This window comes from Battus philenor, unplaced genomic scaffold, assembly GCF_028537555.1.
Source record: "Battus philenor isolate CCGP_79_NKW_IND1 unplaced genomic scaffold, ilBatPhil1.0.hap1 SCAF_19, whole genome shotgun sequence".
NCBI classification, from domain to species: Eukaryota; Metazoa; Arthropoda; class Insecta; order Lepidoptera; family Papilionidae; genus Battus; species Battus philenor.
In genome coordinates, this window is record NW_027181681.1 from 12,306,513 (window position 1) to 12,330,351 (window position 23,839).

The 23,839-nt window shown below is 37.2% G+C and overlaps 1 protein-coding gene and 1 non-coding gene across 2 annotated transcripts in view; one reads left to right on the forward strand and one right to left on the reverse strand.

Moving 5' to 3' along the window:
• Positions 1–1,285: 1,285 nt before the first annotated feature.
• Positions 1,286–23,839, reverse strand: part of LOC137921455 (murinoglobulin-2-like) — a 56,019-nt gene continuing 33,465 nt past the window's right edge. Inside the window, exons 16-29 of the mRNA XM_068764221.1 lie at positions 21,911–22,104; positions 20,619–20,701; positions 16,763–16,881; positions 15,788–15,926; positions 14,766–14,890; positions 14,300–14,422; positions 13,584–13,941; positions 12,695–12,852; positions 7,767–7,950; positions 6,745–6,905; positions 5,395–5,512; positions 4,453–4,640; positions 2,991–3,669; positions 1,286–1,681 (exon numbers count right to left, since the gene is read on the reverse strand). Of these exons, the coding sequence (XP_068620322.1) occupies positions 1,605–1,681; positions 2,991–3,669; positions 4,453–4,640; positions 5,395–5,512; positions 6,745–6,905; positions 7,767–7,950; positions 12,695–12,852; positions 13,584–13,941; positions 14,300–14,422; positions 14,766–14,890; positions 15,788–15,926; positions 16,763–16,881; positions 20,619–20,701; positions 21,911–22,104 (2,706 nt within the window). The 3' untranslated portion in view covers positions 1,286–1,604. The remainder of the gene's footprint in view (positions 1,682–2,990; positions 3,670–4,452; positions 4,641–5,394; positions 5,513–6,744; positions 6,906–7,766; positions 7,951–12,694; positions 12,853–13,583; positions 13,942–14,299; positions 14,423–14,765; positions 14,891–15,787; positions 15,927–16,762; positions 16,882–20,618; positions 20,702–21,910; positions 22,105–23,839) is intronic.
• Positions 10,276–10,357, forward strand: TRNAL-AAG (transfer RNA leucine (anticodon AAG)). Its single transcript has one exon. It is a non-coding gene; the product is annotated as a tRNA-Leu (tRNA).

Consider the following 23,839-nt stretch of genomic DNA (forward strand, 5'->3'; position numbering starts at 1 on the left):
ATAGATAGATGTCAAAACCTGTCAAAATTATTTATTGGCTTCCAATACGTCATGGTTAAAATTACTTAACAATTATTTTGCCTTAAAAATATTAATTTCACAAAACGCTCCATCACAGCGTGGCCTGTCAAAAATAAGTAAAAAGAAAACAAAAATCCTTTTCATACACTTTTATTGGAAATAAAATCTTGGCATTGGCTTTCAGTCTTGCAGTACATTAATAAATACTTAAATTAGATATAAAAAGACAGTTAAGTAATTTTGGCGATTAATCTATATAAATAATTAAAAGTTATTTGTCCTTCTCTCAAAATAGCTGATCGCACAGATTATATTTAATTACCTTGATTGTGACATGATATGGCATTTCATCGGGGAACCCCCTATCCAAGACTAATGTCTAAGATATTTTATGGTTATAGATGATTACTTTATAAATGTAAATAACATGAAAAAATTAAGAGTTTTCGTCAAATGACACACAATAATTATTAGTTAGTTTTTGAAATAGGTACTCTCACATATATATATAAACGGAATAGTTGACTAACTGGCTCCAGAGAAAATATTGACAAGAACGCATTTAACATATATCCTTTATCGTACGGAATGAAATACTTAAAGATATACATGGCGATAAGTATAAAAGCTTAAAAAGGTAATTGCAATCGCATCGCGATGGAGTTGATTTCGACATGGAATACTAGATGGCGCCACAGTAGATAACTAAGATTCTTCAACACGATATTGAGATTGTATGCGCATATTGTAGTATCAGGTTGAGTTTTTCCAGTTTAAATAATGATTAAAATCTAACATATGCGTAGTAAGGCGTGTTCAGCTTAACTTTTACATCTATTTCCAACCATCTTAAATACAAACATGTTTATATAATGGAGAATTATAAATATTAAAGAAACAATAGAAAAAGATAAAGATATGTCATCTCATGGTTTTCTTCTAGTCCATAACAGTAAATATACGTGCTATTTGTTACAAATTATTCTGCAGCACCACCTTTGTGCTTATCTACTAAAATTGTGCTTTCAAAATTAAACACTAATTACTTTCTATCTAAAATAAATTGAAATTTTCTTAAATTAATAATAGAATAAATATATTTAAGCCTAAAAATGTATTATAAGTGTTTAGATCACCGAAAACACATTTATACACTCATGTAGTATGACAAGGTGATGATAAGCGACATAATGTATCTATAATGTTTTCATATAAAAGAATATATACTTTCATATAAAAGAAAATACACAAGTTATGTCATTATTTAGTGATAGCAAAGCAAGAATGCGTTTACATTCGTAAAAATTTTTTTGTCCACATCGAGAAAAATAACTAGTGTCATTTCCTAACTTGGTAATACAGAAAAAAAAATTAAAATCACAATAATAATATTTAAAAAAAAAACCGTCGTAAGAAATAGACAGTGAATCAAATAACAATAAATAAGAAATGTATAAACGCATCTTTATATTTCTTTACAATTGTCCACTACAATCACCTGTCCCTTTCACTTCTTTGTAAGTCCTCTTTATAGAGCGCTATATTAACTCTATTGGGCGAATATATGTAGAACCAAAAGTATATCAACCCTGAATGATATCTGCTCTTCGTCTGAAGTTGCCACCCCTGGCGTCCATCTCCCTTGTACTACGCGATGGCTCTGCAAACGATATCATGTCATTCACTATTAATATATTACTTGGTAGAGGGTACCTTCGCGGGGCATCCCCTAATAGCATTTCTGAACGTGTGAAGTCCCTAAATCAACAAAACATTGTCAAATGTGATCTAACAGCATTATGACTTCAAAATCTTGATAGAGCTTCCGAAGTGATATGCAAGTAATTTTAAATCAAATATCATGTGAAATTTCATCATCATTTCATCCGTAAGACGTCCACAGCTGGGCAAAGGCTTCCTCCATAGTGAACATCGTTTATTTTTTATCCAACGGATCTAAACTTGAACCATCCTCATTTATATATTTACACTTGTTCCGATGGAATAAATGTCGATAAATAAATTCCTAGGCAGAAAGATCCCTCGTGCTTATTGTTACCAGCTGAAAAGCTGTAAAAGCACGAGCAATAAGCATTTGTCCTTTACTAAAACAAAACACAAGCAATATACAGGGTGATTGGTTATGGAATGAAATGAAGAAATGAATGTATATATATAGCTCTATTTGCTGTCAATTAGTGTATGGTACATCCTATCTAAACACATTTGATAATAAAGTAAGAAAAAGCAATTTGGGTAACAGTAAGTTCATGATACACATGAGAGATCTTTGAGATCTTTGAGATCATCAGATAATCTGGAATTAAAAATACCGGCGCATTCTTCCCCGTTTATGGCCAAATCTTTCACCATGCAGGCCGTTCGATTGTGGAATGATTTACAGCTGAATATACGACGTGCTAACTTATTACCTATTTTCAAGAATATGGTTAAGTACTATTTACTAGACCTATGATTATCTATCTCTTAATTCATTTCTTTTTCTTCTGTTTCTTTCTGAGGCAAGTGCGATCGAACCAATACTGATCGAAGTAAGTTAGATGTTTTTATTTATTATTCTAATATACTTATAGTATGTATTAAACCTTATTTATTATAAGTATATATGTTATATACGTATGTATGTACGTTTAAGTATTTATGTCTATGTATGTCAATGTATGTTAATGTATGTTTATGTTTATTTGTTTGTGAATATGTATTTTTTGTACACGTAAACTACTCTTTATTAGTACTTTTACCTCTTCCATACTATGGTTGTCTGTAAGAGATTGCCTTGTGTGATAAGACTGTCCATTGTACTTTTTTGTATATTATTGTAAAACTTATTAAATGTATCTTAACGTGTACAATGAAGAATATTAATTATATAAATAAATAAGTTCGACCCATATATTTGAAATATCAAGAATCACACAAAATGAAACATGTGTTAAAAAAAAACTCACCAAGACGTACAGGAGTAAAAGTAAAGTCATCTGGTGGTAGAACCACTGATGGAACAGGTCCTTCGATACCCGTAGGGAATTCGAGATCTTTTTCAGAGTCTATCACGTGAAAACTAGACAAATTAGGATTGTCCACTTTAATATCGTTTTCAGCGCCATCTGTTGGTGTGTTATCATTACTAGTGTTTGCGGGTAGTTTAATTTTTTCATTACGTTCCATTATTGTTTCATCAAAAATCTCGTTTTCTTTCGCACGATACATATTTTTATTATCTGTGACAGTTTGGTTATCAATTGAATTGTTTTCATTATATGAAATATTTTCAATTTGATTTTTAATTTTAGCTTCTGATCTTGATATACCTCCATTGCTAAACGTTTGTGATGTTCCTTCATTTAGTATATTCATAGCATTTGGAATTTTCGTGACGTGTTTATCTTTATCATCGTCTTTCTTTCTTCTTTCTATATTTATTATATCTTTCTTTTCAGTCAGATTTTCAAAAATCGGGTCTTCAAGAGGTGTTCCTTCTGGGATATCTTCGAAAGAGAACTCATGGCTTATAATAATCTCACCTGTTTCCAACGATTTTGCTTTATTGAAAAGATTGTCCTTGTGGAGGAATGTATTGGTGTCATGAGATATACGCGCCGGACAGTCCTCTGGTATTGTGTACACCTGTGGGATTGTTAGCTACCATTAAAATTGTGGTAATGCGAGGTACTTTTGTAATTATTAATATTTTCTTGTAAAAAGTAGTATTGGATATATTGCTTATAAAAGAGGGCGTTATTGTCGCAGAGAGACTGTCTAAAGCAGTGATTCCCAAAGTGGTCTATATCGACCCCTAGGGGTCTACGTCAGCGAAAAAAAATTTGGGGGTCCATGAAATGAATATGGGGGTCCACGATAGTGGATCTTAACACATACACTGATAGTACCTATTTACTTGCATCATACTATCTTATAATATCAAAACATTTACTTTATAAATAATAACATTAAGAAACAGACTGGGCATCATCAGCCGAAGATTTAGGATTAACCCTTACAAAATTGACGCCAAATGTTGATAATTTATTATTAAAGCATCAGGTTCATCCTTCTCACTAAAAATATTGACTTATTACTTATGTTATTTCATTTATAGTTTATTTTATGTTTATTTAAAGGAACACATATTTTATATAACAGATACAAAATTTTATTTTGGGTAGTTTTAATTTAAATTCAATTAATAAATGTATAAATTAACATGTGTTTTTACTTTAAGTTTTCAACACTAAACTTCACTACAGTTAGAAATTTACAGGAAATCAATATCAGGTAAGTATGGGGTCTACCCAACACGGAAAAACATGGCAAGGGGTCTACGATACAAAAAAGTTTGGGGAACTCTGGTCTAAAGAGTATTGTAAGGCGCGCCCTGCTATTGTCTTATTTTGTATGTGTAAACTTTACCTGTACATCTTTGACGGTGGGCCGATAGTAGTCCAAGAGTTTGACATGCGCAGGAGCAGTGCGAGCTCGTGGTCCGACCGCGTGTAGAGCGAAGCAACGGTGCTCTGCCCCACTAGAGTCAGCGCCTCTTCCACCCAGGTAGAGCGTCGCCCTACCGCCGTTAGGGCTTAGCTCGATGCGCCGAAGCACTAGATGTGAACAATGATTTTTATTGTGTTAAAGAAAATTTTCTAAGAAAATTAGTGGCGTCATCTATCTAAAAAACGAGTTTTTTAGATAGATGGCGTGTACTCAAAAAACATGAAAACAATAATGTGTTAGTTATTTTACTACACGCTTTCGATAAAAGCAATCTATCAGCCAAGTTGGACCTTTTAATCATCCTAGATTGGATTCCTAGGTACATATGTCTCGGATGATATATATATACATATATATACATAGAGGGAGACACAGTGAGAGAGAGAGATAGAGAGAAAGAGTGGGAGCATTATACAAGCCGGTAAACGCGACATGGGTCCCCTGCTAGGTGGACATATCTAAGGTCTTGGGAAGTCATACGGGAGCGCAAGACAGGTCATCATCGATTTTTTGTGGCAGTGGGCCTTGTTAAATTATTTGTATGCATAATATATTAACAGGGTCACTAATATAAGCGTTCAGGTTTGATACCCGGGACAATCTTATATAATTCACACTTTATGCATTAATTAAATAGGATTACGACTAATCACTAACAAGTTATAGGATACACCAAAGGATAGATAGCACCGTCTTCTGCATACCGTATTATCTCACTGATCGCCAATCCGTCTGCCATGCGTGCTGATTATGGTTTATTCTCTCTCTCTCTCTTTCAGTCACACACACACACACATATATATATACATATAAATACATATACTTCGGGGAGGAGTAGGTAATGACGACGATAATACTTACAAGTGTCCTGCCGCTGCAGTTGAGAGTACAAGAGCGCGGCGTCAGCCCCAAACCCGCCGGGTAGCGTCACCTCCAGTAGCGCCATCTCTGGAAAGCTGCCGCTCCACACCACGCATGTCTGCGTGAAGTTATTTGTTATACTACATTTACAGTTAGATATAGGCTTCTTCGTTGAATTTAAAATAGCACGGTTGGCTGTGGAGAGGGTTTTACTTTAGTTATATTTGGGTCGTGCATATTTCTCTAAGAAATTTAATTAGAATTGAAGATATCCGTAGACGTACGAAAGTAACGAAAATAAACAAAACCAGTCGATTGGTTGGTTGAAGTAGCAGTCGTCACGCGATGTATCACGTAGAATATAAGGCTTTGGAGTTTTAAAATTCTGGAATACAGCTGGATTTAACGCGAATGCTATATCAATATCTAATATTAGAAATTAATAGGCTGTCACAGTTTATTTATTTATTTAATATTCTTTATTTAACACATTAGGATATATTTATATAGTTTCATAATAATAAACAAGAGTGTACAATGGTCTTATTACACGAGGCAATCTCTTACAGACAACCATAGTATCGAAAAGGTAGAAGTATAAATATTGGCTACTCCAAATATTTAAAAAAAAAATTAAAAAGGTTTAATGAAGGGTATATCGATATTTACGATTTAAATTATTAAAAAAAAAAAATTCCAAATTTGAACAGAACCGCTTGAGCAATATTTGAGGGGAGTTCACGGATAGACGGACGCTTTGTAAAGTCATACAAAATGTTTGTATGAGAGCCTTTCAATCATATAGGAAATCTATTACATATACTAGAGGAAGTAATGTCGTTTCTGTCGACATGTACAGAAAAACCGATTTATTACCGCTCCGGCATTGATTTCGTATACTAGACGGCAAAAGGTTGTTGATAACGAAGGTGAATATATAGTTGATTAGAAATAAAAACTTATTTAAAATTTTGTCGTGTGAATTTAACTTAAGAATGCGACATTACTTTCGGGTTCACCTAATATATGCAATAGATTTCCAATAAGATTGGAAACGCTCTCATACAAACATCTTGTATGACTTTACAAAGCGTCTGTCTATCCGTGATCTTCTCTCCAATATTGCCCAAGCGGCACTGTTCAAATTTGGAATCTTTTAATTTTTGTTTTTCGTGAATGTCAATGTACCCTACATTAAACCTTTTTTTTTTAAATTTGAAGTACTCATTATTTATACTTCTATCTCTTCTTCTTTCTATCGATACTATGGTTGTCTGTATTATAGCTGTACTATAGCTGAAAAGTTGATGTATGTATGTGTGTTACTGTGAATATCAAAGCACAGGTTACCTCTACAACAGCTGCACAGAAGCATGCGGTGTCGTTGTTCGCACAGTCGAAGGCGCCGTCTGTGCGCACCGAGACTTGTGCACGTAAGGCACGCCCGGTCGATTCCTGTGCATTCACGCTGCGATACGATCGGGTCGCCTGAACTAACGCACAGCCACTACCTGTGATACACAGAAATTTCTTGTTCAGATGACTTCATATACATACATACAGATATATATATATATGTGTGTTTGTGTGTGTCTCTTTTTCGAAGAGGTGGTGCCCCGTATGTCGGACTCGATCTAGGCGTCAATACCGACTAAAAACAATCCTCTCTCTTCGGTATCCCTGGTCCCCGCGGCATGGCCGCTAGCCATTACTTCGCGGGGGGGATTCAGCCGCAGCTTTCTCTGATAAACGGGCTGTTCAGGCCAGCTTCCTCCGCTCCTGCTTAATTTTTGCAAGTCCTTTAGCACGGTCGTATAGTACGCGCACGTAAGTTCCCAGGCCGAAGGTGAGGATAGCATTGTAGTTATCAGAGTTTCAGGATAGATTTTGCATCCTTCACCTTCTTCCCAAGACCTCCTGGCTTCGTTAAATCGGGGGCAGACGAAAAAGACATGCTCTGCATCTTCAATCATTCCGACACAATTAGGACATTTAGGGGAATCTTCGTATTTGAACCTATGGAGATACGCTCGATAACAGCCGTGGCCGGATATCATCTGAGTCAGGTAGTAGTTCAACTCTCCATGATCCCGGTTCACCCATGGCTCTAGGTTTGGTATTAGCTTACGCGTCCATTTTCCTTTCGTCGACTTATCCCAGGACGATTGCCACTGTTGCAAGCTTTTCAGACTTCCCTGGATTCTAAGTTCAGCTGATGTTGGGTCTGATTTGCATTTTTTGCTTTGGTACAGATTCGTCCTTTCGTCTGCAAGAAGCGCAACAGGAACCATACCCGTTATCACGAATGCCGCATCTTCCGATACTGTACGAAAGTGTAATATACGTGTGTGTGTACGAAAGAGAAAGTTTACCTTTGACGGAGATTGACAGTTGATTACTACCACTTAAGTGCACGACGTCTGGTATCATACTCTCAGGCACTAGGTTGATAGAAGCAGTCTTTGCGCCGCTGGTGATCTTCACCGTCAGATTAGACGGAATCGGCTGGTCTAACAACGACCAGGCGGTCAGGGCCTCCATTGCCACCAGCGTATCCTGGAGTACAAGACATACAATTAAGAAAAGGACCAATATTTAGCCACTTCCGCACATGCAGTCGCATCTTCAGGAGATATGTTACACCGATTAGTGTAACACTATGCCCCGTGGTAGGGTGAAATACGTGTTAAGTGATTTAACGGTGGCAGTTGTGTAATTTGCATTGTTTGCCGCATGCGCATTTATCAGCGGGCGGTGCACTTTGTTGCACGACTGCGACTGCATGTGCCGAAGTAGCTATATATTGGAACTTTTCTTACTTAGGATGGACTTTCGCAAAATAACGCCTGATTCCATTAAATATTTAAGACATAGAATGTAATATTTATAAGCAGGGGCTACACAAACATCATCATATCAAACTTACCAAAGTTCTACTTACCATTTCCCGCATCTTTCCCCAATTACTGAAGTAGGGTGATGATTTGTGAATAAAGGACTCCTTGAACCAGTGGTGTTTTATTTGGAGTCAGAACCCACAGTACGTATCAATTTTTTTAATTATTTTTTTTTGTGGCCGCCGCTATTGGGGGCCTCTCGTACCCTTTTATCGCCTTCCTTCCATCATCTTATTACTCTTATGTGGCTAGGTACATTATTTTATTAGTTACATATTCTAACTTTTTATATCACAGTTTTCTTAAGGTTGTGCTTTCTTAATACATTACTACACTTTTCCTATTCTATTTTTGACTAATTTAATTGACTTGTTATTTTATGTGTAGTTTATTAGGTACCTACTTATCTATACTGTTTTGTTTCCATTAACAGTGTCACTTACCACCGTACGAGCGAACGATAGGAACGATGGGCGAAACGTAACAATATTATAAGAAACAGCGTTTTAAAAATTCGAATATCTATATATTAAAATTATTGTTTACTATCTGTCTGTGAAGAATTTCTCGTCTGAAGTGGCACCCCTACTGCCACTTCAGACGACACATCGTCCGTGCAACCGTTGGGGCCTAAAGGTTCTGAAGTGGCCACCACAAGCTGGTAAACGCGGCGTGGGTAGATCTTCCACTAGGCAGTAGGGGTGCCACTTCAGACGACACATCGTCCGTGCAACCGTTGGGGCCTAAAGGTTCTGAAGTGGCCACCACAAGCTGGTAAACGCGGCGTGGGTAGATCTTCCACTAGGCAGTAGGGGTGCCACTTCAGACGACACATCGTCCGTGCAACCGTTGGGGCCTAAAGGTTCTGAAGTGGCCACCACAAGCTGGTAAACGCGGCGTGGGTAGATCTTCCACTAGGCAGTAGGGGTGCCACTTCAGACGACACATCGTCCGTGCAACCGTTGGGGCCTAAAGGTTCTGAAGTGGCCACCACAAGCTGGTAAACGCGGCGTGGGTAGATCTTCCACTAGGCAGTAGGGGTGCCACTTCAGACGACACATCGTCCGTGCAACCGTTGGGGCCTAAAGGTTCTGAAGTGGCCACCACAAGCTGGTAAACGCGGCGTGGGTAGATCTTCCACTAGGCAGTAGGGGTGCCACTTCAGACGACACATCGTCCGTGCAACCGTTGGGGCCTAAAGGTTCTGAAGAGGCCACCACAAGCTGGTAAACGCGGCGTGGGTAGATCTTCCACTAGGTGAACTACATAGTTAGATCTTCGAAAGAAGATATTTATTTCGTTCACCAGACACTTTTACCTACTATATCGTGGAACTGTCACAAAAAGATATTAAATATATTTAAAGACGAAATAAATTCTTAATATGTATGACAGTCCCGTGGGCAGCGGATAGGTTATTTATATATGTTACGTACGTTTGACAACGTTCTCTATATTTATATCTAATTGGACACAAGGTCAGTTTACAAATACAAGAAGAAATTTATATATATATATATTTTTGTTTTGTGTTATTGAAATTTTATTTATTTATGTCTAAAAGCATGCAGAATTGTTGGCTTCTAGGACCTTATGGTTCAGGAATGGAAACCACAGGCATTGTATGACGTCCACCCATTAGATAGAGATATGAACTTGTTAATAGAGAGACCTTATAGGGAGACCTGAGACCTATGGATGCCGCAGCACGTAACATGAATAACATTGACTTTGCAAATAGTTTGGCGATTTTTTTTTTACAACAGAAACATTTTTAAAGTATTAGGAATAAATTGGTTATTTTTTTTTCGAATATTGGCGCGATCAAGAGAAATAGGTAATGACTAAAATTATATATATAATGTTAGGTAATGACTAACATTATATATATAATGTGTGTGTGTAAAAGTAAACATTATCGCTTACTGTTTTGAATATAGAACATTCTAGAAATTATTTTAATATTTCAGACTATGTTGTATGGGGTAGCGTGGCCGAGCGGTCTAAGGCGCTGGTTTAAGGCACCAGTCTCTTCGGAGGCGTGGGTTCGAATCCCACCGCTGCCAGAATTACTTTTTGTACATTTTTTTATTTCCTGTCTTATCAGAATGTGAATGTGCATTATTAAGATATCTATATATTACATCGCTCATTGACAACTAATTCTCTATATATATATATATACATCATAAATGTCAAAGTGCAGTGACATTTGGCGCCATTTGTAAAAAATTAAGGCGCGTTCACATTATGACATTACTTTTGCGCCACCTGTTATAAATGCTAATAAAAAATAGATTAATATATATGGTGCTAAGGATTGTGAAGCATTAAAGAGCCGGCGTTGGAATTTGTTATAATAACATAAAGTATGTACCAATCGGAGTTTATATTCAAGTATCATCACCATTATTTCCGGTGATAAACGTCCACACCAAGACATAGGCTTCCCTTAACACGTTGAATGCCAGACTAAAAACCATGTTTAGTTCAGTGGGCCGCGACGGACACCATGTGACTGCCATCATGTTGGGTCCAAGAGGCCGCGTCGGACACCATGTGTCCGCATGTCCTCGATCACTTCAGAAGCCTCTAGGGAGCCAACGGACAGTGTTTCGACTGTTTTTACCAAGGCATGTGACCCGCGCGGCCCCGCAGAAAAATAATGGGTAAATCACTGTTTCCGTAAGTCGCCCATTATTTTTAAGGGTTTTACTGACAATATTTGCAAAAAAAAAAACACCTTGGCGATTTTTTGACGATTTTCGATTTAATGTTGTGGCCCCAGGGGACAGTATGCTGGCGGACATATGGTGTCCGCCATGGCGTTCAACGTGTTAAAGATCGCTACCACTACTGGTCTTCATCACTACCTTCACTAACTTGATTAATTCACCGGTTTACTTAGGGTATACCAACTTCGCGTTCACCAGTTCGTGGTGATGAACCTTTCGGCCCCAACGGTTATCGGTTGTACCACCTACTGCCACTGAGACAAGCAATTATTCGACTTAAGTTAGTGACTTTGGTTCTTTAATTTAATTTATTTACTTTATTGGACATAGACAGTAACAAAAGGCAGTAAGAAAGTACAAACTTAGAAGCTTAGAAACATAAAATTGGTTACAGTTGTTACCTTATAACTATCTCACTGAGAACATATAATGAATTATAGTCAAACAATGAAAAAACAAAAACATTACTAAACAGGGATCAAAGATTATGGTTTATATATTTATATTATGGTTTAAATTGTATTGTATGTATTCAATAATATCGAACGAAATTGTCTTTTAAAAGATACGAATCTCCAAATTTATGATTCTTTATTCTCTGGGTGGCCTTTATATAATGATCGTAAACAACGTATAAGAAGATATTTATATTGTGTTAAAGGTCAATAGTAGATATAGGGTGGGCCATAAATTTTTGCACTCTTGAAACATGTGTAGAAATAAAAGTACAAATGCTATTTTGTTTATGATTTATTTACCGTAATTATCATTTATTAAAATTTATTTTTTGAAAATTACATCGTCGAGATGTGCTCCGTCTCGCCGTTGGCACTCCTGTAATCGACTACGTAAACTTTGGAAAACTCTATTTGCAAAAATTTTTGGCCCACCCTATGTAAGGTATTAAAGCCGTTATAACGGCTATTTAGCAAAATAACACTAATATCATTCATAGAGAGCCAAACCGAAGGCATCCATCCTTGGCTCGCCTGTGGTTTATGCTGCCGTCCCAAGCCGCATACACAACATCAACACTACACAGCTCTACTCGGGTAGAGCGGTTTACTACGTACGAACGTCATCGTACAACTAGAATGCGACTATTCAGCTTCTGTTTTATTTTTAAGTTCATAGATCCTTCCGCTTCCTGAACTCAGTTCTAATGTGGCTGGTAAAGCCCCCGGGCTAACAGCATCGAATTCTTTGATATTTAATGGAATCAGGCGTTACCTCGCGGAAGTCCATCTTAAGTAAGAAAAGGACCAATATATAGCCTCATCCGCACATGCAGTAGTAGTCGTGAAATAAAGTGCACCGCCCGCCAGCCCGCTGATAAATGGGTATGCGGCAAACAATGCGAATCACACAACCGCCACCGCCAAATCACTCAACACGTGTTTCACCCCTCCACAGGGCATTATCAGGAGTTATTTTACACCAATTAGTGCCAAACACATGAGCTCAGTCCGTCGTCGCTTTGTTATTTATATGCCACCTCCTCCTCCCACTACGTCACGTGACCGATCACGTGTGGTATTTTTATTATACCCTCTCTTACGCGTAGGGGCCACGGAGGACGGAACGGAGCCCCGGCGGAAGTGGCTAAATATTCGTCCTTTTCTTACTTAGCATCAATTTCAACCGAAACCAAGGAAGCAGTAATATCACCTGTGTTGAGAGAAATCCGCCGGTTGGTGAGCGATGTGCTGCCAGCCAACGGGTAGCAGCACGAGCGTCGGCAGCACAGGAGGCACGAAGAGATAGTGGACAGTTGGCCAGGGCTAGAGCGCCATACCCTGTTGCTTCTATCGATGTTGACAGGCTACCTATTTAAATATTCATTTTTTAAAGCTTTATTGTTTTAAAGAGTTAGTGTCTTATTAAAAGACGTTTGTAACACTTTATCAATTTATTTAACACACGAATAAATTTTTATTAGCGCTTGAGTGCGAGCAAAAAGGACGTGCGTTCGTCGTGGAACTCTGGGGCGCAATGTGCTCTGCGACCGAGTGAAAGCGGGCAATAGAACAAAGGCGCAAAAGAAACAAAAGTAACAAAAGGTCTGCGCCCGCGTCACCGGTGCGTGCATGTGCTCGCTGCACTAATTCGGCACACTAAGTTCGCCCGTCGGCTACGCTCGCCCACAAAATCTTACACCTATTATTCATTCAGACATCACGTCAGTGTATATACGACTCCCACAGTTTTATCTTCTGAATGGAGGTCTCGTTATCAGTGAAGGCATGTTGATGTAAACTTGTCACACGAATCGAATCTGTACATCTAGCACCTTCTAGAATTTAAGGGATGATAAAGGCTTCAGCATATCTACCCTTATATAGTTCAGGTTATTTTGAAATTTCACTTATCGAAACCTCCACAAAATTCCTCCACCATGATTATGTGGAAGGGTCCTGGGGACGTTTACATAAATCTATGGCATTGGTAGACAAAAAAAAATCCCATTCGTATAAGTAAGCAACATAAAGTTCAAAATGAGATAAAACAAAAGAGCGAGAGAGAAAGAAAGTTACAAAGAAAGAGAAATAAAACTCACCACTTTCCCAATAAACATATTCGCGATTTCTCTTCGCAAGTTTAAGAAGTACCATCAGCTCTCGCAATTCCTCTTCATCCTTCAACCCACTGGCTACTTCTCTATCCCAAAGATACGCCTCGTTTGTCTTCCTCAACTCATCTTCGTACCCCCTGAGCCTCATAAAAGCATATGCGAGCAGAGAGTGTGCGTAAACACCTGTATGAGTTTTGGACTTCGTTGGAGGTATGGCGCGTAGACACGAGAGTGAGTTCTGTATGACCTTGAACGGGAGATTCAGAGAACTCTCCACTAGAGATGTTATTACGTATGCAGTTAGAGCTACATTTGCTATCTCGCTCTCTTCGTTTAGGCCGCCCTGGAAATGTGAGTCATTTTAATACAAGAAGAGATTACAGTAAAAAAGAATAGAGTACTAGATGTTTGGAGTGAGATAGAGTTTTTTGCAAGAAGCTGTTCTTACTTTAGTATATAGATAAGACTTGATATACTGAAGTAAGAAGCGATAAGACCGCGTCTTGTATCATAAGAACTGTTTTTTTTTTCTCCATTTATTGTCTATGGTGTAAAAAAATGTGACGACTCTTTTTGTCTTAGGGAGGAGATAGTACCACTTTCCGCTCTTCTTCCTAACTCTATCTCAAGTACCAAGGTCTGGTCCACGGCAGATTAAAAAATATTAATAAATACAGTTTATGATAAAATTATAGAAATACCCTCAGTTCGGCGTGGAACACCTGCCCCTCGTTACGGAAACAGCCGTTCTCCATTTGCTGGGAAAGAAGCCAACGCTCTGCACGTTCTATGGCTGGCGGGTAAGGCAATCCTGGTGATATCACCTGTGAAAATTGTAGCTTTTTCATCACCATTATTCTATCCATAGAATAAAAACACTAAATATAGGGTAATAAGTGTAATCGCTTTAAAAGTGTGAATGTATACTTCATTTGTATCAATTAATACATGCTACACATTTTCTAAAATTGGTTTCGAAATTCGAATACTTCAGAGTGATGACTTTATACATGGTGATTGCAAATAGATGTAAAATCTTTAAAGATTTGAGGATGTATTGCTGACATATTTTTATAGTTAAAGTTAAATAACGTTATATTTAACCTGACCAGAGATCTTGTTGAAAAGCCTTAAAGAAGGCAGTAGGGGGGATGATGTATGACAAACCTGATGGGCTCTCCTCATGTAGCGGAGACAGAAGGCGGTGAGCCACGTGGATGGACTGGAGTCTGAAGAACCAAAGGCGCTGAAACCTCCTCCTGGGTGCACGTATTGCAACTGCCTGGTAAATCCTGCAAAAAATATTTTAAAACTCTTTATTGTGCAAGCTAAATAATATATACATAGTTGCAAAATTGTAAATAAAATACTGCAAAGGGCGGTCTTATCACACGGGGCAATTTCTTCATAGTATCGTATAGTTTAATCATAGTATTGAAACAGTAGAGAGATATAATGGGTTGTTAACGTGTACACATAAACAAAACTTACATATATACAAATATATATGCATATGTATTTAATATACTTGTAACATATACAATATTACACATAATTATAAATACAATAGTAAACAAAAACATCAAACTCTCGGACAACAGTATGGAAATAGTAGAGGGCGTTAGTGAGTAGCTAATGAGTATAGACAAAACATACATACATTAATATGCATATGGAATATATTCATAAAATTAGCATTATAACATTTAAAAAAAAAGCAAATTTTGTTTATTGTCTGATCTTGAAGACTTTGTAGTTGGTAAATGTGACATATTTCGAAGTGATTACATTTATACAGGGTGATTGGATGTAGAAGCAAAAGCTTTTGCGCCTATAACAATCATCCTGTATATCATATATACAGGATGATAATTACATCTCGATCAACACTCGTAGTTATCAGAGTAGCAAAAAAAATATTCTTAATTATTGGCAATCCTACATAATTAATGTACAAAGTGTGATTATATAAGATTGTTTCCTTGAAATGAACCCGCGACCTATGATCGCAAGTGTCATTCCTCTACCACTGGACTACCATTAGTCAAATTCTGAATACGACATAGTAAAATTATTTATTGTTTACTTTTTGTGCTGCTAGAAGTTATTAAATCTATAAATAATCATCCTGTAGATTCAGACTCCATTAAAAAGCTGATCGACAATTGGAAGTTGGTGAAATTACTCACCTCTGGCCACATGCTCCTTGGCAACAGCTGCTGCAGGTGACTGTGGGTCCAGGGCGCTGAATGCTAGAAGGTTGGTGGCCATGCGCGCCATGTTCTGCTCTCCGCAGCCTCGTGGAAGCAGGACTAACGCGTCTGCATCCTGAAAAATGAAAGCAAATAAAGCCTTTGTGCCAATTCTCTCTACGCTTGGCATGCGGGTTCACGAGTGCAGTTTTTTTAATTTCCGTTATGTAGCTTCATCACTCTCTCTTACTCTTACTTATATCTCTTATTTATATCTAACACTTTTTCTTCCTAATCATTATTTTGGTCATAGAACGTCCACAGATGGACATGAACATCCTATTATAGATCGGAAATTTTTCGCGTTGCCTAAACCTATTTAATATACCGCGTTCGGGGGACTCCGGCTCGAATTCGAGTGCCGGTCTGGCGTAAAAATCAGGGAGGAGTCAATAGCCTCCCTGATAAGCGAAAAAGAGACCAAAAATTCATTCATCACCCTCTGTAAAAAAATTATAAATAATGCTATAGAAAGAAATAAAAAGTAAATATTGCAAATAAATAGATAATAAAGACAAAATAAAAGCAAAATAATATATAATACTGTGATATAAAATAATTATAGAATCTAAGTAATAAAAATGTGATATAAAATAACAATGTAATTTAAGAAAATGTAAAAAGAAATGAGGAATGAATGAAAGGAAACAGAGCAAAAGGGAAAGATGGTAGAATTGTGGAATGAAAGAATAGACCGAAAGACAATGTGAAGTATGAAAGAAGAGAAAGAAAAAAAATAAAAAATTCTGTGAAAAATTAAATAAATTTGCCCAAAAAGTCCCTGTCTCACAAAAGATAGGGGGTACGAGAGGCCTCCAATAGCGGGGGCCATAAAAAAACCTAATTAATTGATATGTAAAAAAAATGTATTAAATTACAATTGTATATGTACAAATGTCCCCTTCCACTTACCGCAAGAAGTGGGGCGATAGCATTGGTGGCTGCCCATACGGAAACTTCTTCAGTGTCCGCCACAGCTTGAACAGCACTCCAAGTCCAAGACACGTTCGACTGAGCTGGTTCCGAGCTGCCTGTGGACGCATAGTTAAAATTAAATACAAGCTGTTCGTTTTATTAAATTAATTAAACATTTATCTAATACATGGTAAAAATCAATGGATTTAGAAATAATGAACAGATATAAGAAAAAAAGTGTCGTAAAAATTTGTACATCTACATATTAAAATTAATAATTATTTACTATCTTTGAGGAAGGCACATGTCTTGCAGAGAGCGTCTATTGGGTGAAAGGAAAAGATCTGTATACTTCAGAGCGATCAATTTATACAGTATGATTAAAAATAGATGTATAGATGGATATATAGGTATAGGTTAGATGTATATGTATATATATATATATATATATATATGTGTGTGTTTGTGTGTGTGTGTGTGTGTGTTTTTTTTTTTTTATAGAGGTTTAAAAATACGTTTACGTATCATAGGGCCTGATGTTGGTGCCCCGTATGTCGGACTCGATCTAGATCAATACCGACTAAAAACAATCCTCTCTCTTCGGTATCCCTGGTCCCCACGGCATGGCCGTTAGGCATTACTTCGCGGGGGGGATTTAGCCGCAGCTTTCTCTGATAGAGTGGCTGTTCAGGCCAACTTCCTCCGCTCTTGCTCTATTTTACGCAACTCCTTTAGCACCGTCGTACAGTACGCGCTCGTAAGTTCCCAGGCCGAAGGCGAGGATAGCATTGTAGCTATCAGAGTTTCAGGATAGATTTTGCATCCTACACCTTCTTCCCAAGACCTCCTGGCTTCGTTAAATCGGGGGCAGACGAAAAAGACATGCTCTGCATCTTCAATCATTCCGACACAATTAGGACAGTCAGGGGAATCTTCGTATTTGAACCTATGGAGATACGCTCGGTAACAGCCGTGGCCGGATATCATCTGAGTCAGGTAGTAGTTCAACTCTCCATGATCTCGGTTCACCCATGACTCTAGGTTTGGTATAAGCTTACGCGTCCATTTTCCTTTCGTCGACTTATCCCAGGACGATTGCCACTGTTGCAAGCTTTTCAGTCTTCCCCGAATTCTAAGTTCAGCTGAAGTTGGGTCTGATTTGCTTTTTTTGCTACGGTACAGATCAGTTCTTTCGTCTGCAAGAAGCGCAACAGGAACCATACCTGCTATCACGCATGCCGCATCCTCCGATACTGTACGAAAGGCGCTAGCTACCCGTAGAGTGCTGACTCTATAAACAGAGGCGATTTTCCGTCGGGACTCCTGTTTGCTCAGTGCGTCGGACCATATGGGTACTCCGTACATAAGCACTGACGTAGTCACCGACGCTAATAACTTTCTTCTGTTTTGCTTGGGACCTCCGACATTAGGCATGAGTCGGCAGAGTTTAGCTGTCACCAGAGACGCTTTCGCTGCTGCTCTCTCAGCCTGATCTTTAAAGTTTAGCCTATGGTCGATCATTACTCCTAGGTACCGTATAGCTGGTTGAGTTGCGATTTCACAGCTGCCGACATTGAGTGTGATGGTCTCCGCAACTCTCCTGCCAGTAATGAGCACTGCTTCCGTCTTCTGCTCAGCCAGTTCTAGTCCGACTGACCTCATCCACAGGGTGATTATTTGAAGGGTTCTTTCAAATGCCCACTTCACTTCCTCCACGTGTTTCGCTACTATAACGACTGCTAGATCATCAGCGAATGCGACGAGTTTAGTTTCGCTGGGTAGATGTTTCTTTAGGAGTCCATCGTACATAGCGTTCCACAAAAGTGGCCCTAGTACTGACCCCTGTGGGACGCCTCCGGTGACTTTGTACTCCTCCGTCCCGATTTCCGTAGTGTATATGAGGACCCTATCAGAGAAGTAACTAGCGACTATTTTACGTAGGTATAGAGGTACATTCAGTGAGCTAAGTGCCCCCATGATGACCTCCCATTTTGCTGAGTTAAAGGCGTTTTTAATGTCCAAGGTGGCAACCAGGCAGTATTTTATCGAGCCTCTCTTCCATCTTTTCCCAGACACTGCTAGTTTTGCTATATTGACTACTTGCTCTATAGCGTCCAGCGTAGACCGGCCTTTTCTGAACCCATACTGTGAGTTAGCTAGGTGGGGTTCAACTGCTGCTTCGATCCTGCTGTGGATAATACGTTCTAGTATTTTCCCCGCAGTATCCAGCATACAGAGGGGCCGGTATGACGATGGCTCGTCTGGTGGCTTCTTACCTTTAGGGAGAAGTACCAGTCTCTGTCGTTTCCACGCGGTAGGAAAGGTGCCTTCCAGTAAGCAGCTATTGTAGGCCTCCAAGAAGACTCCTGGTGTTGCTACAATAGCTTGCTTAAGAGCTACGTTGGGGATCCCATCCGGTCCCGGAGCTTTGTTGTTTCCAACCCTACCGCATGCTACCATTAGCTCCTTCTCGGTAATAGGGGGGATTTCATTCGGATCCACAATCCCTAGTTGAAAGGAGGATTTTGGTTGCGTGGGGAACAGAGCTCTGACAATTCTTCCTAGTAGAATAGGACAAGTGGGCGTTGTATTAGTGTGTGTGTGTGTGTGTGTGTGTGTGTGTGTGTGTGTGTGTGTGTGTGTGTGGTCTTACGGCTGAAATGATAAAACTTAGGCAATAGACGTTGATATCTTTTTTTTTGATATTCTTTCAACTGACATTTATATATATATATATATATATATATATATATATATATATATATAAATGTCAGTTGTCGCTGAATGCAGCCCGATGATCTGTCCTATTGGATAAATGTGGGAGGTATATGCCCGACAGTGGGCGTCTTAGAGCTAAAATGATGATCAGAAAGGTTTTTTTCTTAAAAAGCGTGATGTCAAAAACTTTTATCACCGAAATTATATCGACAGTTATTCATATTTCAATTCTTTTTTTTTAGAAACTTATTCTTGAAGGTCCGAGAGATAGTCTAGTGATGTTGATACAGCATCTATTGAACTTACTTTTAAAAACAATGCCATATATACAGGTTGATTGGTTATGGCTGTAAAAACTTTGAAATTTTTTAAACCTGTTTTCAATCACCATGTATACTGTGATAATTCTGAAATTTCATTTGAACGCGACATGACAACTTCTGGCACTACAAAGCCTCTAGGAGTTTTAAATATATTATCAATATGTTATTTTTGACACCATTAATTTTTGTACAGGGTGTACCATAATATAAATGATAGAAAATTAGCTATGCATTCACCCGTTTAAAGTTTATATATGTACTAGTTGATCCAGCAAACGTTGTTTTGAAAAACAAAATAAAGTTTTTAATTAACAAATAAAAAATAAGGGCTGATCGTAGAGGGGTGAAAATTTAAGGTTGTATGTATTTTTATACCAAAATACATACAACCCTAAATTTTCAACCCTCTTCTTACAGCATACGCTGTATCATAAAAAAATAAAAACAATAAATTTTGTATAAAAAATAAAATAAAAAATTTAGGGGTAGACCACCCTTATCACTTAGGGGTATGGAAAATAGATAGTAGCCGCTTCTCAGACGTACTGAATACGCATATAAAATTTGGTAAAAACCAGTCAAGCCGTTCCGGAGGAGTACGGTAACTAACATTGTGACATGAAAATTTTATATATTAGATAATCAATCATCCTGTATATAAAAGCGACTTGCCAAATATATTGCTAATTGAAAAACACAAGAGTGGGTCGAATAATTTGGTTATTTTTTATGTTATCATAAAAACATGAAGAATATTCTTATGGACGTAACAGAGAATTGGTGAGGAAGATAGGAATACTACATTTCCTTACCTTTAGCACAGAGCATAATTGATTTGTATTCCTGTAATGGAACACCTTCAGGCTCCACTTCTATCTCTATTATGACTTCATCGCTGAAAACATAAATTTAACGTGTTTTATATATAATTTAAATCAGATAAAGATATAAAGCCTTTTCATAAATATTAACTTGTATATCTTTGTTGTTGCTTAGTATGCGTCTATTTATGATGGTATTAAAAAATACTTTTTAAAAATATAACATAGTATATCTATTTAAGAGCCTCGATTTTGAAGCCTTTCGTACCTCCCGTCATTAGTAGACAGGGACAAATTTTATTCTCTCACTCTTTTATATGTCTCAATATCTTTTTCATCTTCTATCACCTTCTCTTTCATTCTTTTCCTTACATTGTTACATTTTATATCGCCACTTATGCATCCAGAGTTTAAAACAACTTTACCAAGGTCATGCTACATGCTGTGGTAGATGGTCCGTCATTTTTATATTTTAGAACATTAAATTTAGTAATAGTGATATGATACCGACAGATTTATATGGTATGGTCTATATTTCCTCTTCTTTTATTTTAGAATTTTCTATCATTCCCTTTCGTACCAATTTCCGTTCATTCATCGCCTCACTTTCTTTGACTCGTTTCTCAAATATCACAGATCCGGGTTACTATCACATTTCTTCACCTTAGTAAATGTTTATCTTATGTTAGTTCATATTTTTATTTAAGATGCAGTTTATCAGTTTTGACTTGAAGGTAAACGTTTTTTTTTCTCGTTCCACCCCATAATTAGTTGGGAACAGGAATTTCCTTTCTTTACATTCTCCTTCATCAAAGAGGAGACGATAGAGTTTGTAGACTTTCGTTACACAGTGAAATGATAAACTAAATAGTACACTTCTGAAACCGGTTTGCTTTTAGCAAGCAACAATGCACAATATATATATACATATATATATATATATATATATATATATATATATATATATATATATATATATATCACTTTCTGTGGGAACTGTGACGTCTCTATCGTATAGTGCACGGCGATAAATATTGCACATCGACCTTTGGAAAGGGACAATCGGCTAATTTCGGCTTCGTTATCTCTGTCGCACGAAATACAACGACTGACAAAAAGTCAAATAGGTAATGTGGGACAGAGATAGTGCTCTATAAAGCCGAAATTAGCCGATTGTCTCTTTCCAAAACTTGATGTGCAATATTTATCGCCGGGTAATGTAATTTACATTTCTAATATCAAAGTTATTTTATCACTCTTATTACTCATTATTTTTTACTCACCTGACGTTAGATTTATTAGTGTTGCCACAAGTATTGTCGTTCACGGCGTGGGCGCGTATACTGAGACGAGCAGTGCCGGGGACAAGGGCTTGTATTTCAATCCGTCGGGCCACGGAGCCACGCGCAGCCACGCAAGCTGACTCCACACGACTGCCACCAGATAGATGTGGGTCGGTCAGGACTTGGATCTGGACCTATGTTACATATTTATCATATAATAACATATCTTTGAAATATATAATGAAATTCACACTCTGTGATTAAAAAGTTATGTGAAATTTTGTTTGTGGGCAATGGTAATCCTATGATCGTAACTCTCAGTCCTCTATCGATGAGCTACCACTGCTCATATATGCAAAATATTTATATACAACTAGCTGATCCCCCAAACGTTGTTTTGCAAAAAAAAATTGATATTTTAATTTACAAATAAAAAATAAGGGTTGATCGTAGAGGGGTGAAAATTTATGGTTGTATGTATTCTTGTATGCTGTATCATAAAAAAATAAAAACAAAAAATTTTGTTAAAAAAATATTTTTTTTTTAAGTGTGAACAACCTTTATCACTTAGGGGTATAGAAAATAGATAGTAGGCGATTCTCAGACCTACTGAATACGCATAATAAATTTGGTAAAAATCAGTCAAGCCGTTTCAGAGGAGTTCAAGTTCGAACACCGTGACACGAGAATTTTATATTTTAGATATATAAATACTACCTATACCTTTCTATAATTATCTATCTCTTAATTCATTTCTTTTTAAACGGTTTTATTTAATTCGACCCGTACGGAATTTGTTCAGGTCAAAATTAGAAATTGAAATTTAAGCACCTTCCCGTTGTCAGATTGATCTGAAATTTGGTACACATATTTAATTTAGATGACAATACAATATAATAAAATCAATAACATTATAAATCTAAGATGGCCGCCGATACAAAATGGCGGATTACATATTTTCCCTTAACCCCCTCAATATGGGTATCAAAAAACCGTTTAACTTAAAAGTTTTTTAAATGTATTTATTCTTCTTCTGTTTCTTTCTGAGGCAAGTGCGATCGAACCAATACTGATCGAAGTCAGATGTTTTTATGTATGTTTAAGTATGTAATGTCTATGTATGTTTATGTTCTTTGTTTGTAAATATATATTTTTGTACACGTAAACTACCCATCATTAGCACTTTTACCTTTTCCATAATATGGTTGTAAGAGATTGCCTTGTGTGATAAGACCGCCCATTGTACTTATTTGTATATTATTGTGAAACTTATTAAATGTACCTTAACGTTTACAATAAAGAATATTAAATTAAATTAATAAACACATACAAGTGTATATCGGTTATATGTGTAAAAAATCAATGAAGCATTTTCAAAATTCGAATTACAAGATATAAGTTAATATATTGTTTACTATCTGTTCCTGTAGACTTTGTTTTGGTCCCCGCTATTGGGGACCTCTCCTTCCACCCCCTATTTAATAGGAACAATGTTTTACATTTCTTAATAAATTTTTTTTCACTACAATTTTATTTTCGTTCTCGTCTTCCATAGTACACAATATCTTTTTTTCCTCCTTCTATCATACTGTCAGAAGTTATTGGCCTGCCGCATTCCAATAGAAAAGAAATAGAATAATATAACATATTTCATAGTGATCAAATTAAATAGGTTGATCGGGAAATAGTGTAATAGGTATAATTATACCATTTCTTTGAATAAATGTCGAACTCTTTTATTATTGTGGGGTGTTTGAAAAGTGACGTAAAAAAACTCGTGTCATTACTTTGTACAGCCTGATTCGATATAGGTACAAAATATTTACAGCCATTACAAATCATCCTGTATATAAATATTCCAATCAACACCTATGCGCATCGGAGTAGAGGAAAAATATTATTTCCCACATTTTGTGACCGATGTATGAT